This window comes from Chroicocephalus ridibundus, chromosome 1 (genome assembly GCF_963924245.1).
Source record: "Chroicocephalus ridibundus chromosome 1, bChrRid1.1, whole genome shotgun sequence".
NCBI lineage: Eukaryota > Metazoa > Chordata > Aves > Charadriiformes > Laridae > Chroicocephalus > Chroicocephalus ridibundus.
The window spans coordinates 204,521,643-204,539,331 of NC_086284.1; the positions used below are offsets into that span (position 1 = coordinate 204,521,643).

Below are 17,689 nucleotides of genomic sequence, written 5' to 3' on the forward strand. Positions count from 1 at the left end.
TGAGAACAGCTTGCACTTCACAAAACACAGAGAAGCCTTTTTTTCAAAGTGCAAGGGTAACATGCAGTTCACCAACCTTCAGGAGAGCAGTACACCTTCAACTGTATTGTACTGCACAAGTTGTTTTACAGCAGTCATCAGCTACACAAATTAGCATCCAAAACTGCAACATGCGCTTACACATCCTGACTGCAAACTCTGACCTGAGGAATACATCTGCGTACATAACTTTGATCAGCACCTTACCTAACCTTGATTAACGTCAGCAAAAGTTAGTCAGCACAACTATAGCAGAATGTATCGCTACCTGAGCAAACTGAAGAGTGGCATGTTTAAATAAATAATTACCCAAAAGCTCCTCCGGTTACAAGCGTTAGAGCAAAAAAATCCTTCACAGGAGTCAATTACCATACCAGCATCAAACACCTTTTCACTGCCAGCATACTTCACAGCAATTAAAAATACAGTCTGCAAACGTAGCAACATTCAGACTTAACTGCCATCAGACCATTGACGAGTGGCTCGGTAGCTCATCTTACTTTTAACTTTATAAAACTCTTTTTACGCTTAACTAGAACAGGAACGACAGCGAGAGAAATAACAATATAGTAACAATTTTAAGGCCTCAAATTTTATTTTCAAGTGTCTGGCACACTACAGTCTCCAGTATAATTTTAGTAATATTCTTGATTAAAGTTTCCCTGACTTTGCAAACTTCACTTAACATGAACAAAACGAGATACGAGAATTTGTAACTGATGAATCTCAAGGCTGAACTGTCTAAGACTGCCACAAGTATTGAGGGAGGTGGGGGGGAGTAGTCACAAAACTGTTTCTGAAAGAGCAGGGCTTCTAGGAAGAACTTGGAAAGCACAAGATTAACACTTAATAGCATTTACCTGCAACAAGTAGAAGTGATTCCAAAATGCCTAGATCTATCGGAAGAATCAAGTTTTTCTTCCCTCACTGTTGTCTCACTTCTGCTTTCCCTTCAGCAACTGCCTACTAACACCTGAAAGCAGATCCACATTAATTCACTTACTCCAATTCAGGGACATGCTGGGTCATCTCAGCCTGGGGATAACTTTAATGAGCTGTGGTGGTTTAACCCTATCTACAATTAAAACAGGAGTTTAAAAAACCCAACCAAAATGAAGAACAGTATCACTGGTGTTTGTTGATTAATCGATATCTTAATGAAATGGTAACATTGGCATATATTTCCATCACTCGGTATGGATACTGGATCAATACTTAACCAGAAGCTCTAAAGGAAGGCAGGAGGATACAACCATCTTGTACATACACAAAACAAGTAGCTTTTGCACCACTTTCTGGATGGACATTTCTCATCTATCATGCCCTTGGCATAACAAAAAAGGACACGTACAATACCAGTAGGTGTTAAGGTTTTCTTTAAGGCAGAAGAGCCTAGTGAAAAAAAAAAAAGGCATCCTGCAAAACAAAACTTAAAGTGCGCTACTGGAACTGGGCACATTCCCTACACACATTAGTAGTATTCCAAAGATGCCATTTGTTTGTGAGTTTCTTCACATATTTCACAACCTAGACATTAAAAGGAGTAATGGGGCCAACAATCAGCAAACAAAACCCCAGAAGACCCTCCAGACATGTTAAATATTTATTAAGCTCTCTTGCTACAGAAGAGACAGAAAGAGAGCACAAAATAGAAAACAGAAGAAGAGAAGAACGTACATCTTAATTGTGTGGAGAGCTGACACTGCAGCCCTTGTGTGTGGAAGATGCAGAATAACCCTCGTGTCATAGCACTTAGCAGCAAGTGCTGCTTCACTAGCCAGGTTTAGCATTTCAAGTTTAAGAGAGCTGGACAATGGAAGCTTTAAAAACAGAAAAGGTTAAGGAGCAGTAAGATAAATTTTTCTTCAATCTTTCATTTCTCCATCAGCACTCGATTTTTCCCCTGATGAGTTTTCAATATGAAAACGTGATGTGTGGAGAATCACACACGCACAAAAGTATTTTTCTCTTTAAAAAGTCCGTATCATTTTAATGGATCTATACAAGCCCCTCTTCTCCCAACATCCTAACACTACTGAATCAGAACAAATTTTGGTACTTGTATGTAAGAAGTAGGTTAAATACTAAAGTTAATCCCTTCAGAAAGAAACACATTTTTGTGCGGAAGTGACAGTGGCATTTTAAGTGCCAGCGGCATTATAAGTGCCAGCATTCAACAGGCTTAGTCTATCACTACCTCAAATAAGAAAACACCAGTTATGCTGGACATTTATTCAGGGTTTTGACCAGCACACCTGATAATCCCATGCAGCAGCAAAAATGTTTGGTATTGAAGACGAGACAAGTTCTCTCAGGCTGTTTTTCTGCAACATTCATCGTGTAAATAAACAAGTAATTTTAAGTATTTAATTTACAGAGACTGGATAATTCCACTTGTTCCAAACTCTATTGTTTAAATCTTTGATGTTTAAAATAAAGATAATTGTTTCATTCAGTCCAAAAATCTTTAGACTCAGCCTTCCAAAAGAGCCCACAGTCCATTTTCAGAGATGTACTATACACGTACAAAGATCTGCACTTTTATTTTAGAAGTTGATAGCTTTGCCAAAAGATGCTGCTAGGTTTGCTTCCCTGAAGGCTTCTGACACTGTCTGTAGAGAGCAAACACAAAGAGGTACAGGTCATTAGCATTTACACGTGATTGTAGCATGTCTGTGTAACCCCAGTGCTCAACAGTCTGTTTACGAAAAACTTACTGGATGGGCATGGCAAACTCTGGCTACATCTTCACATGATGCCCCGTATTCCATAGCAAGGGCAGCTTCATTAACCATTTCACCAGCACCCTGTAATTTAATGGTATTTGCAATTAGCACAAACCTTTATGCAGTTGTCCAGGTCCTCCGGAATCACTAACAGCTTGTAAATAAGCATCTTTTGCTAAAACCAGTTGTATTATAACTACCACTTCAGCTATGTTCTAATATAAAACATAAGCACTTAATCTATTTGGTGACACTGCTGAAGCCTAGCATAAATCTAAACGTAGTTCTTAATTAGAGTGTTTTTTCTCTCATTACTGAGAGTTGTGCAAAATGTGGGTTTTTTTCCACCAGAAGACACTGGTCAGATAATACCCACATTCTTATCAAAACTACAGCATACATGATCACTGCTGAAGCCTCCCCAAAACTTCAACAGCCTCCTGGGAAGTTAAATAGATAACTAGATAAACAAAAGCATGCTACTACATCTGCACCTTCACTTTTATTAATGCAAGTTGTATTTACGCGTATTTACTCAGAGAGCGCTTCTTTGAGGAGTTGCAAATAGTGAAATCTGTTACATTTTGAGCATTCAAATCCACAATGTAAGATTTTCCCCCAGCCCTTTTCCACTGAAGAAAATTAGTCTGTCTGACACCAATAAACCTAAGTTGTGCTTCCTTTAAATTATATTGATTTTTAAACAACTGTCATTGTGAGAAAAGATAACTAGCATAACATTTTATTATGTATTCCTATCAGAAAATATGAGAACCAGATTCAGAAACAAAAAGCCTACTGACTAGTCACCTAGTGTTGACAGTGTATCAATTCATAGGAATAAAATTTCCTTTCCAGGTAAACAGCAGTTTTCATGTTTCTCAAAGAAAGCTGTATACAAGATGCACGGAAGTGTTTCTGCATACACCTTCAGGATGAAGAAAGATTATTTGAAGCTAAGATAAACAAAACAGAGAGATGTTATGGTCTAACCCTGAATGCTGTAGGACAGCAGAAAATTACACTTTTCCAAAATAGAATTTTCTGATTTCTAATCTTTGCAAAGGGTTCTTAATCAGAGTTCCAGAAGTTACTGCCCCCAGATTTGGTGACTACTGCATAAGGTTACCAATTCCACTGAAGTCTGAAGTTCAGAGAGGTGGGGAAAAAAAAAAAAAAAAAAAAGAACACACCAATGAAAAAACCACAGTGTGTTCAGCTCCCTCAACTTCAAGAACTTGAGTCAACAACTTCTGCTGTTCTCCTGAGTATTTGGCAATATTCATTTAAAAAAAAACCCAAAACAAACCAACAACTTGTCAGAGAAATCAATTAACCCTAGCAATTCTCAGAAAAAAATTTTAAAATGCTGTGTCTAAGACCAAAGTAATAGAAAATAGGGAGGAGGGCAGGACTGCAGAAGAGAACAGTAAATAAAAGCAACTATGGTAGACTCAAGTCTTCCTTCTTTTTACAAGCACTTCTAACTTGACAACTACTTTGCAACCGTGCAAGACAAATAACATACCCTTACCAGGCCAAGACAGCAGCACAATTTACAATACTTACCGCGCCCAAAATGTGAGCACCCAACATCCTGTCTGTTGATTTTTGACTGAGTATCTTCACCATGCCATCTGTGTCAGCATTTGTCTTTGCTCTACTGTTCGCAGCAAATGGGAATTTCCCAATTTTGTATTCTATACCCTACAAAACAGGTACGTGTTAGTGAGTTAATTACCAACAGGAACAACATAACCATAGAAACAATTTGATAAGTACAGGAACAGAATACAAAAAGAAAAGACACATAAGACATACGGAGCAATGCATAAGAACGACCACCAAAGGGGGCACAAGGGGAATATTAAAAAAGGTTAATTAGCAAATGAACAATATTAACTTAAAGAGAACTGTGATCCTCGAAAGAGCGGCATGCAGGAGGGAATCATTCAATTGTACACCCTAAGCAGTGAATTCAGATGCAGAAATTCTCCTGGAAAAAGTAGCTAGATAAACTACTAGGCAATGAAACCACGTCCAGGGTGGAAAAACAGTTTTGTCTGAGAAGAAAACAAGCATTACCTCTTCCTTCAGCTGTTCTTCTGATTTGCCAACCCAGGCCACTTCAGGGTGAGTGTATATCACAGAGGGTACGCAGTTGTAGTCAATGTGAACTGCTCCCCCAGCCATGCCTTCTACGCAAAGAATGCCTTCATCCTCGGCTTTGTGGGCCAGCATGGGTCCAGCAACTACATCACCAATAGCATAGATGCTATCAGACCAATGAAACAGAATAAGACACTGTTTAAAAACATCCTACCACGCCTAGGCTACCTTATATAACAGTCAGTTTAAAATACGTTACTGAAAACTCTAATCAAAACAGATTAAAATATTACGTTTCAAAAGAAATACAAAGTATAATGGAGCAGTTTCCACAGAATGACCACACTTCAAGAAGGACAAGTGACATCAAATATGCACAGTAACTTTTAAATTACAAGACTTCAACTGTTGACTAAAAAGCTTTAGTTCCTGAAATAAACAGAAATTTTGAGTTTCCCTTTCAGAAAAGAAAGCTATAGTCTACATTTTCTTTTTTTTTTTTTTTAAAACTGCTTTAGTAGGTTAAACTTTTAAAAATAAGCGTTCTGCTTAAAAAAGTAAAACAATATTATTTAGTATTACTTACTTTGGAATTTTGGTTTGGAATCTGTTATTGACTGGGATTCTCCCCCTCTTATCAAGTTCAATTCCAATATCTTCAAGACCTAGATTTTTTGTAAAAGGCCGTCTACCGATGCAAACTAGAAGCACGTCACAAGTTATTACTTCTGCCTTGCCACCAGCAGCAGCTTCAACACTAAAGAAAAACAAATAGCAAAAACACTAAGCTGTAAACTTTCAGTGTTGTGTTTCTCTACCTAGTAACTAATATAATCCAGATGGTGACCTACTGGCTGGATCTAGCATCCAAAACACTCACATTCAGCCTGCCCCACACTCCTTCCTTACAACAGTTGAAGAGTAGAAGACAGAGGAAGGGACAATAACTCTTACTGCATTTGCTAACAACTTTTAAACACAGAAATTCAGGATGTATATCCACTAGCAAGTAGCATGACCTGATACAATCAAATCTCTACAGCAAAATAATTGGTGCTCAGTACTTGACACACAAACGATACATATTTTGGGGTGGGGCAGGGCCATGAATTCTAAGCAAGCTTTCTTCTGGCCCAAGAAGCAAACACCCGTTAGCAGCTGCGCAGCATCACATGCATCCCTCAAGCACATCTTTGTGTTTAATTGCACCCAGAACAAGCAAGAACCAAAGCATAGTAAGTGAGGAGAAACAGGAAATGTGTTTCAAAAGCATACTCCTGAAATAAAATGAAACTCTAAATGTAGAAACAGATTACATGAGAGATCCAATCAGCGTCAGTGTGGTATGTAAAGAAGCCTAAATCCAGGGCCTTTACAATAGTGGAGGACAAACTATCCCAACGTATGGCAATACAGCAAATACAAGTTGTCATATTAAGATTCCAGCGAAACAAAACCAACATTTAAGCTTACTTCTGTTAAGTAACATTAAGCATTTTCTTAAAACTCAAGCTACAGTTTATGTAACCATAGAGACTGCATAGAGAATACATTAACAAGAAGAACGGAAGCAGTGAATACATACAGACTTCTACAAAGCAAATTTACTTTATATGTTTCTATATTAGCTCTTCATTTGTAAATCTTCAAAGGGCTTGTGTGTGGCTATTAAGAGACACTCTGGGGTCGTTTCATTTACTTCTACTCGAAAGCAATCAAATCTCTGCCACACTTCTTTGACGACAAGGGGAGGTATGGACAAAATAACCCCTCCAGTAAGCAGCCAAGAATTAATGGTGTGAAAAAGACTGTGTGAACAATCCTGATATTTATGTTAATTATACCAGAAGCTAAGATCTTCTGTGAAAAAGAATGATTTAGAGTTCTGCTTTTATTACCGATCTCACTAAAACAACACTGGTTTTATACTAGCATATCTTCAATTCAAGTGAATGGAACCTCTCCTGTATAAGCAATCTAGGACTCAATAAACCCAAAAGCATGAACTCTGTAAGTGATAATACAGGATAAAAATTAAGTTTCCCTGAAGAATTAAGTTTCATCCTAAAGCCATTTTTCCTATTCAAAGAATAATATCAGACTATATTTTTAAATAGGCTTGAAGGATTGGGTGGAAGAATATATATGGCATTCCTTTAGTTTTATGTTAAACACTTACGCTACATCAATCTTTCCATCTGGTTTCTTGGTAGCACCAGTAACTTTGGTGTTCAGTTTAAACTTAAGTCCCTGTTTCTGAAGAATACGTTGGAAGTTTTTAGAGATCTCCATGTCAATTCCCATTCCACCAACATGGCCCATGAACTCAACAGCTGTCACATCTGCACCGAGGCGCTGCCAAACTGAACCCTGCAGACACAACAACACACGTAAGTTTTTGAAAGGAAAGCTTCAGATTTCTTTACTGTAATGCTTATCACTTCCATTGTAAACTTTTCAAAAGCAGGACAACAGGTAAGAGAAAAATGATCAGCTTTTACAAACATAACAGTGTAGGATAAAACACACCCGCTACCCGTCCTAGCCTTTCCACAAAAACTGGATTTATCACTGCTTGTTTGCACACCCAAAACTTCAGCGATTGAATTCACGGAAATAATCTTTTAAAGAAATACCTAACAAAACAATTAAGTATAAATTAGGTATATTTTATGCTATACAGAAAAATTCAAAATTAAAGAATCTAAGTGTAGCTCAGAAAATCCAAAGGAAATTGTTTGTGGTGTTCTAATACGACTATAAATTAAACCAAAACAATACCACGTTATGGAAATTTTATGCTATAAAATGGAACCACTGCTGCTTCTATACGTATTTATAACTATAACCACTATCATCAGCTTCACCAACAAACCCCATGTACACGCTATGTACCTCAAGTTACCCACATCCACCCAACACAGTATTTCACTTGTCTTGCTCTTTCCTGCTTAATGGCCAGCAGGCTAAGCAACCACTAAGCAGATGTGCAAATTTGCAAGCACTTGCAAGACCAGCAAATACACACTCTTCTTGAACCACGTAGGTATGAGGCAAAAGGACTCAGACCAAAATGAACTACAAAGTTTCAGCTCCTTTGGTTGTTAGACAGAACACGTACAACCATATCACATAAGAATTCATTGGGATTAACTGCTACACACAAGAATTTATCCTGGCTTAAAATGAGGTTCCCTTAAAAAAGAAAATTCTCTCATCTATATGTGGAGCAGGTACAAGCCTCAGTGAAGTTGACCCTCCCCCCCAAAAAACCCCTGTATGTTCCTTTGTCATTTCTCTGCTTAGCTAACCAGCTGCAGGAACACTGATCCTACAAACACTTATCCCAACTCTTCTGCTAGAAAAGGGAGCTAGCACACTATGAAGTCTGAACACATTCATTACAACTCACTCAACCAAACATCTGTTAAATCACAGCAACACAATTAAATATAACAAAAAAAGTAACACCCTGTTCCTTTATACATTAAAGGCCAAGTGGTTTAAATATCCTCTCACCAGTTCCACGCCAATGACTCCTGCACCAATGACAACCATCTTTTCAGGAACTTTTTTCAGTGACAGCGCACCAGTGGATGACACAATATTATCTTCATCAATCTAATGACAAAGAAATCCATGAAGGGAGGTTTACAATCTCTTTTTTACGTGATTTATAGAACACACAGAAGCTGAAGTGCAATCAGATGCAAAAAATTATTACACATTAAATTATGTGGATATTACACATTGAAAAACAGTACCATTAAGATTTCAAATACGTACAGTAATTCCAGGGAAGGGAGCAACTTCTGAGCCCGTGGCAATAAGTATGTTCTTTGTATTGATAACTTGTGTGCTGCCATCATCTTTGGTTGCAGTGACTTGGTTTTTGCCAGTTATTTTTCCAAACCCAGATACGTGTACAACCTTTAGTAATCACAACACAGTAAATTCAGATTCATATTACTTATCTAAGTTACACTGCATTTAATCTGAATGTCACAACGGCTTTAGAGAAGCTGCTAACATGTACCTCTGCATCACCATCTAGTACAAATCACAAAGTATTTGTATACTATTCTTTTAAGTAGATTAAGAACGAAGGAACTGTTCATTAAAAAATTTCTTAGGAGAGAAGCAAATTCTGCCCTTGCCGAGCCAGTCACTCAAAATAATTTATGTGGCAAGAACGTGAAAATCTAAGAAGCAAGACACTGAGATCAGAAAAAAATCATGGTTGTACCTCAGTATATAATTCAAACTAACCTTGTTTTGTTTAAATAAATGAGCAATTCCACCTGTTAAGGCCTTCACTGCACCACTCTTCTGTTCCATCATCTTCTCCAGGTTCAAACGGATTCCTGTAACTAAGGTTAGAAAAAACCTTCTATCAAGCATTGCAGTGTTTTTATTTAAAAGAGCTAACCTAAACACAATTAAGAGCTCTGACACAGTAAGATGTGTTGAATGGCCCTACTGAACAGTAAAGGTTACACTCAACAACTGCTATGCTAAAAAGCAGTATTACACTTTTCAAATATTACTTATCTATCCATGATTCAGGGTTCACGGAGCAGACACATGTCTCCCTAACCCTTCAATTAACAGATAAAGGATATTATTTATAAGTCTAAAAAGTTTTCTGACCAAAAATATATAGTAGTCAGATTTCAATGATTAAATTTGCTTGCTGATGGAAACCATTTACGTTAACAGGCAGTAACAAGTTGGTTTTCGCACTCACTTTCGATTCCTCTATTAGCAAAGTCTTTTCCATGGGCCAAGTGATACAGATGTGAGTTGTTCAGCAAGGCCTAAAACACACGCACAGAAAGGTGAATTGGGACATACATTTGCAACTGAATTAATTACTTATATTATCAGGAAAAAAATAAACTCATGTTATTTGCAAAACATTCTTACTACTAAGAAAAAGTCTGACATGTACGTATTTAAAAAGGTGTATTTCAAAACACAGAAATTGTACACAGAAGCTCTTACTGAAGTGTTTTATAAAGCTGCATATTTAACATAAAAATAGAAAACAGTTAAATTCACACCTATCCTTTTTGTTCCTTTCACCAGAGAAACTGGGAATGGCTCCCTAAGGATTAAAAAAAAGAACAGACTTTAAGTAGAGGAAAGAAGGATGATTTTGATTCACAGAATTTCCTTATTTCTCTCAGACAAGAGATTACTTGTCAACAAAAAGAGGATACAGACAAACTCAATGAGGCAAAGCTATACTGAAATCCCTGTTAAAATTTTAGCCCGTGTAGACATATGCGAGTTAAATTTTGTAGTTGAGGAGTTGTACTAAAGTTACTAAAACTGCACAGCTACTGGACCTGAAACTAGATGACTTAGAGCTAGCTCAGCTCACCAGACATTCAGAATTCAAAATTAAAGTTAGAATAGTTTTTGTAACAATGTTTATAAATCAGCAGCTTGAAATACAGAATGTCTAGAACTGTATTTTGATTAGAAATAGCAATACAGTTAGGAAGGGATCTTGGTAAAAAAATTATGTCTTTCACTATAGCCACCCCAAACATGAAATTATCAGTATCTTTTCAAAAAGGGCAACAGCGCAAGTCTGCGCAGACTGAAAGCAGGCACAGTAAAACATTCAAAGCACTTTTTGAAATACCTGCCTTATATACACACGCTTGAATTAAACTAATACTGTCAGAATAAGATAATTAACTTTTTATTACTAAGTCTTATCAACTCTCACTCTTTAAAATCAATTTGCCCATTTCACGTAACTGTCACAACCCTGAATCTGTAACATTCAACGTTACTGAAGACACAACCACCACTTAAGACTTCAGCAATTAAAAAAGAAAAAAAAAATAAATCCATGCCCAATGTATTATTTTGGGTGGCTTTTTGGAAAGAAATTCTCAAGTAGTTTGTTATTGCCTCAGTGTACGCAGCCTACATATCCACTTCTTATGAAACTGATTGCCATTCAAAAAAAATTCTGGATAGCATCCGAGTTTAGCCGTAGGTTCCGAAGTATCTTCTTAAGAACTTCAAAGGATAAAAAAAAAAGGGGACTCAAAAAGAAAAGTTAAATAGATTCTAGCAAAGTTCCAAACTTTTAAAGTAACACTGTGTTGATCTACACCTTCTTTTTTAGTTTTTCCTCAGTATATTAAGATGTTCTAAACTTCATTAGAACTATTAGTAAAATGTTTAGGAAAATTAATATATAATTTAAAAAACTTTGTATTTATACTGTATTTTCTCCTACCATGCTAATGGAACCTTTCCGAGCAAACAGATTAGAAAGAGCAACAAAGGTAGGAGGGTTCTTGGTAGGAAAATTATGTCTGTTCCTACAGCCATTATAAACCTGGCATTACCAGTGTCTTCCTTCACCTGTTGGGTGCCAATGAGGCAGACTCATTATCACCCAGCTAGATAACGCAGATCAGACTAACAAGGCTATCTACCAATAGCACTGTTCTTACAAGGTCCTAGTTCTGAAATGACTTAAAACAGGACTGATAACATCAAATATTAGGTCCTTCTGAACATCTTCTTACTTATCCTTTCTTTCAGAGTGCATGCCTTGGACTGTCCCTTTTCTCTCCCCACCTGCACTATTCCCCACAAGCACTACCAGCCCCACGCTCCAGGCCATCTATTGGGGCTGCTGAAAACACTATTTAAGCTTAGACTAGTATTTAAAGAGCTAATTAAGTAGGCTCATTCTACTGTCAATGGAGAGACACAGCTCTCTTCAGACCATGGTGCATCATCCAACCAAAACCAGAGTTCACGATTTTTCAGGGGTGCCCCTCTCCCCTAATTTAGATTCACTTTCTCTACCCCTAGTGACAGAGTTCAGCGTTCCTTTAACATAAGAACAACATCTTGGACAAAACTACAGGTTTACTTTGAACAAACTGCTAAGAGATGATCAAGAACTTCAGGTGGTAGACTATAAGAGATACAATCATCTGAAACAGTTAACATTGTAGTCAGTTACGGGTTACAACACCACTCAACAGCTCATCAGAGCAAGATGTATCTGCACCCCTGGTTTTCATTCTCTTCCACTCTTTCATTTGGGAAAGTCCACAAAACAGAGTTTGCAAACAAAACAATTCTATGGAGCAAATACGTCTTTAACGCTTTATGTTATTTATTTGGATCTTCAGCTTATCTGGACCGCAATTTCAATTTTTAAAGTACATCAATCTTGGAAAAAGATTTAAGGAGGAGTTTCTGAAGTGATACATATAGTATCTGTTGTTTTCAATGAAGTTAAGACAAACTATGTACACTTACCTTGGACGGAATACATCCAACATTCAAACAGGTTCCACCTAAAGTTTCATTTTTCTCTACACAGACAGTCTGAGGAAGAAGTGAGGAAAAAAAGAACTTATTAGCAATGCTGTAACACCATTTCCATGTAGGGTATCTGACAAGTTAGAACGGATGACAAAACCAGGCATTTACCTAATAACTCCTCCTCTAGAAGTGCCTCATTAATTTCATTCCTAGATTTATTTTGTGGCTCGCATTTACCCTCCCTCACTTTTTTCATAACTTAGAAACCACAAAATGGCTCTTGCAACAAAATTCTCTACCAGAAGAGAGCCACATTACCCCATGCACCATTTATACTTTCATACAATTTTAAGTGCTGTTGTTCTGCTTCAAAAATCCAAAGGCACCTCAATTAAATACAACACTCAGTTCTGTGAAAGTTAAAACAACAAAATAAAAAAATAAAAAACAAAACAACCTGCAAAAAGCAAAAAATGTAAATCATGCAAGAGATTGCTGAAAACAAGTAATTAAAAGGAAACACAGACAACTAAACCAATACACGTTACAATCACATGAAGAAATCTTTTCTTCAAAGAAAACAAAACAAAAGCCCCAAACCACAAATGTTTCCCTCTCTAAACGCACTACCTTGCAAGACCCTTTGCTATAAAGTTGCACCAAAATTGATAAAGAAGGAAAGAATAAAAATAAAGTAAAGCAAAGCCAAGCAAAAATAAAGTCAATACCAACAATGACAGAAAACATTTCATCTCCTTTTCATCAACTTGCTAACACTGAAGTGTGCAACGGAAAAAAAGCAACTCACAAAGTTTCAAGTGAAAACAGATCACCTTCGGGGGTGGGGGAGAGGGCAGCACCATAAACCTTTTTTATAGAAGCAAAAGAATTGTCATCTCCTTCTTTGCAAGGTGCACAAATGTTCAAAATAATAATTCCTTGGTTTATACTCTAACAGTTCCAACCTGCTGAGAATTGACTACCCAGGCAAAAGCCTTTCATCATTTCTTTAAATTGCCACCTTTGTGTTAAAGTAGAGGTGATGGTCACACGAAAAGCAGGATTTACCGTATCAAATCACAGAAACACACTAAGACATGCTGAACCTCCTTCTAAACTTCCTCCTGTCTTAAGCACATGAAAGCATGAAAAATGATCCATGGGCTTTAAAAGCTGCACTATGAATCAAACAGCACTAGACTGCTCCTACCTTTACCTGATAAGGAGGTTCTGCCTCATCCACTTTACATCAACTTCGCCAACAAGGCCAAGCAAAGCTGTTGAAAAGTGAATGCCCAGACAACACTGTCGGCAATAACATGGGACACTGTGACAGTGATACAAGAACTTAATGCTTGTGTTAGCACATGTAGCACTGATGTTGAAGGTTAAAGTTCGGCAGTTCAGTAGAGCACAATCAGGTTCTTCCAGGAATGGTGTCACTATAGAATCTATCTTCTTGCCCGTCTCACAATAACACCTCAAAGACACTCCTCAAGGTCAGCACAAACATTCTTCATGTTTGTCCAGTGCTACAGGTGACACATACCAAGCACGTCTAAAAATTTTGCCCACTTTGACTAGCTGTAAAGCAATATAACAAAACTATTTTTTGCCATGATGAAACACAAGATCCAGGGCAGTTTTTAACCTCCTCATATATGTATCCTATTGTTAATCACCGATACAGAGGACAGCATTGCTCCAAGAAAAGCAGGCATGTAGCCATAAAAAAAGCTTTAAAATAAGCGAACATAAACTTACATGGCAGAAGGCCTCAACCTCAATTAAAACCCATAGCGCTGAGCACCTTTTTTCTCAGGTAGCTCAGTAACAACGTATATCTAAAAGCAAAAGTTTTTATTAAGACAAAAAAGACAATGCAAAAGCATGGGTAAAGACAACTCAATTATCTGCACTAAGTCACAGGCAGATGTAAAACTTCTTAATGGAATCTCAAACATTTATATTTTGGTAGTTGCACATTAGAAGGCTGGAAGATACCCAAAGAGACGTCACAAACGCAGCTGTGGGAGTAATGAGCAATGAGGGGCAGCATTCAACTACAGAAAAGTTCAGGTTGAAGGGACCTCCTCTGGAGACCATCTAGTCAAACCTCCTGCTCCAAACACAGTCAACATTGAAGATATATCAGGTGGCTCAGGGCCTTGTACAGCCAAGTTCTGAAAATATCCAACAGTGAACACTACACTCTACATGAACCTCCGTTCCAGCGTTTCACTGGAACTCCTCTTCAACAGGAATTCCTGTCCACCAGGCAGTCTGATCAACTCATTTTTGTCATGAAGTTCAGACATCATAATTTAGAAGCACTGGACTTATAAGCCAGCAGGAACATGCTCAAGACTGCTAGCTCCACCTTCTCAAATTTCAAAATAATTAAGAGAAGAATAATGCAGTGCCAAGAGAGTAAGCTGGCCTCATATTAAGGAGTGAAGGTAAAAAAATATATCCCGCTCAAGTTACACTTTGTATATTTATAAGTTTAGAAAATCTGAAACGCATTTTGCACGTGTAACTCTCACGATATTCAGTTAAATGACATATCATTAGTACACATCAGATAAAAGTGGCCTCTTTCAAAAGGCATATAATGACAACAGACAGGACAACAGAGATGAACATAAATAAATGTAAATTAGATGCTATAGTATTTCTACAAACATATTTTCACCTCTAAAACTCTCACATGGCAACAGAATTCCTCTACTCACATTCAAATTCTACTCCCATCAGTTAAATATTGTTTTTTCCTCTTTTAAGGTCCCTCAGTCTGTTCTTCAGGATATTTTTTCAGTGGCCTTTCTGTCACACACTCAATATTTTTTTCCCCTTTTCTTTGTTGGGAGATATATTCCTTCCTAGCTTTCTTTTCCCACTTTTTCCACAAGAGTACAAGCCCACCGCAATTACCACTTCCAATCAAAAGCAAACTGTCCTGAGCAGCTTTGCCAGTAGCCTAGAAGGGCTACAGACAGTAATACCTTCACATCTCCATTTCAACTTCTGTATAATCTGGGTAAGCAAGGTAAAGAAAGATTACTGACGTGGCAACAGGATGTCGTGCCCCAGATGCGACAGAAGAATTTCAGTTTTTCGGTATCACACAAACATCTTCCAAGCTCATCTGGATGAATATTCTGCTATCTGAGTGAGGTCTCATCTTACCTTAAATCCAAGCTGAGCTGCTTTGATAGCAGCAACATACCCTCCAGGACCAGAGCCAATAACTGTGACATCGGCATCAACTGAAACAGAGCATATTTGAGTCATTTTTGTTTCAGCAACCAACATTTTACTGAAGGAATAATAGTTTATCATTTATGAAATAATTCATGTTCGAAAATACATTTTTTTAAAAAATCAAAATGGCTATTAAAAATGATGCAACTTAATAAACTAGGTTTAGATAAGTAAGTTACATATCACGCCTAAGAGTAACTTTCTGGACAAAACGAAAAGTTGCGTGGAGGTATTCACTCTGCAATAAAACCAAGCAGTCTTAAGTTTTGCATGGAAAACAATGTACAATGAAATGAGGCAACTGAATTCTGTCTGACCCATCCATCCTGATATAAATCCTTTAAGACTTTAACCCAAGATGGCTGGATAACATTTTTCCAACATAGTTTCTATTGATGTTTACTGCAAAAGATAAATGCTTACTGAATGCCATAAAATCAGTAGATCATAAAGGAGAAAATAAATATCTATGCAACCTCTATTGATTATGAACGCAGCAGAAGCTATGAACTTCGTACCTAAGTCATATCCCGTAACCACAACCTCCTTTGTAATATTAATTACCATCACTGTTGTTATGGTCTATAAAATTCAACTTCTATTTATAGCTTTAGCTTGATATCAAATAGGACAAATAAGCCACTATTTTTCATCTAAATCTCCATGCTGACATGGATTCCTCCATCACCTGGAAGACTGATTTCTGAGTTTGAAGCACTTGCTTTGGATTTTGAGGGTTTTTTTGGGTTGAATTTTTTTTTGTCCAGAGAAATTCTTCATAATTAATTACCTTGATCAGCATAGGTCCTTTGTGACACTGCACAAATTCCCTGGAGACCATGATGAATTCGATCAAAATGGCTTCTCTAGAAAGGGGAGAAAAAAAAACCCACCTTAATTTTAAAAGTTGAAGTCTACACTTGAAGAAAAAGAAGCATTCAACCACACACAGACAGACACACAGTCACCGGTTATCCAAACCAGGAACAGCATGACTGAAGCGGGCACGGAGAGCATTGACTGGAACAGGAGGCAGAAGCCGCTCTGCTCCCTCAGCCGATCATTACACCTGCTTTCACATCAGCCTCGCCTAAGGCTGCCTCTAACTACACAAACTTCCAACACTTCACACCTGACTCTCAAACCACTTAATGACATAAATTAGACACCCATTTTATGAAGAGTCTTGTTGTTCCATAACCACCCCCTTCGGCCACTTCCCGCGAGCAGACAACATCTCAGAGGTGGTTCTGGAAGGCACGACTTCTTAATTGAAATGAGACAGCACAGTGGCTACAAGCATCTCACGGGCCGATCGCCCTGTAACTGGAGTAGAGGATGCTGCTGGAAGCACTTCCCAAACCCTCAACGCTGCCCAAAGGCGGGAACCGACCCTCTGACAGCCGCCGGTTTCCACAGCCGCAAAGGGGTCCGCCCCCGGCTCCGCCCGGCCGCTCCCTCCGGCGGGAGGCTCTGCGGGCCGGGACACCCCGCTCCGCTTTCGGGAGGGCCGACAGCCAACGACCTGCACGCCAGCAAGGACAAGACCCCGAGCACACCCCTCCCGGGGCGGCGTGAGGCCCGCCAGGGGCCAGGCCGCACCGCGGGCACCGCGTCCCCTCAGCCGAGCCGAGGCCGCGCCGAGGAGAGACTCCCCGTCGCGAAAACAGAGAAGGGAGGGAAGAACAGCCGAACCCCGCGGCCACCCGCCGCGCCCCAGGGCGCCTGCTCCGGCTTCGGCTCCGCCCGCCCTCACGCCAGCTCCGGGCGAGGGGTGGGGGGGCGAGAAGAAAGCCCAGGCCCCAGCTCCCCGGCGCGGCGCGGCTCAGCTCCCGACGCCTGCCCTCCTGCCCGTCCCCCGCCGGCGGCGTACCCGAGCGAGCGCACAGGAGACGCGTCCCCAGCGCTGCATGTTCACCGCTCCGGGCCCGCCGCCGGCCCGCGCCCCTCAGCCGCCGCTCCAAGGACTCCACCGACCGCGCACGCGCAACGGGCCGGGGCGGGCGGGGGCGCGGCGGCAGGAGGGCGCGCCGCCGCGCGACGGCGCCTCCTGGCGGAGGCGGGCGCACGCTACAGCGCCGAGAGCGGCGCGGGGGGCGCGGCCTGGAGGGGAGGGGCGGGACCATGCAAATGAGGGTCTTAAAGGGGCAGGGCGCTCCCAGCGCGGAGCCGCGCGGCAGCGGGTAGCGCTACCCGGCACGAAAATTAACGTGCAGGTCAGGCAAAGCAGCTCATAAACC

General features: G+C 39.5%; 1 protein-coding gene across 1 annotated transcript; it reads right to left on the reverse strand.

Moving 5' to 3' along the window:
• Positions 1-609: 609 nt before the first annotated feature.
• Positions 610-17,451, reverse strand: DLD (dihydrolipoamide dehydrogenase). Its single transcript, XM_063323415.1, has 14 exons — positions 17,323-17,451; positions 16,240-16,315; positions 15,375-15,454; positions 12,180-12,248; positions 9,622-9,691; positions 9,144-9,244; positions 8,661-8,804; positions 8,394-8,495; positions 7,054-7,244; positions 5,461-5,631; positions 4,851-5,040; positions 4,335-4,472; positions 2,757-2,846; positions 610-2,651 (listed from the first exon to the last, which is right to left on the reverse strand). Exons 1-14 carry the CDS (start codon positions 17,359-17,361, stop codon positions 2,586-2,588), a joined length of 1,527 nt encoding a protein of 508 aa, XP_063179485.1. The 5' UTR covers positions 17,362-17,451; the 3' UTR covers positions 610-2,585.
• Positions 17,452-17,689: the final 238 nt, after the last annotated feature.

Excerpts from the sequence above, each read along its gene's own strand:
- DLD (XM_063323415.1), bottom strand. The coding sequence starts at position 17,361 with ATGCAGCGCTGGGGACGCGTCTCCTGTGCGCTCGCTCGG. Across the intron at positions 9,245-9,621 it reads TGCTAATAGAGGAATCGAAA|TTACAGGAATCCGTTTGAAC; the intron begins GTGAGTGCGAAA and ends TTCTAACCTTAG. Across the intron at positions 5,041-5,460 it reads TTCCAAACCAAAATTCCAAA|CATCTATGCTATTGGTGATG; the intron begins GTAAGTAATACT and ends TTGGTCTGATAG.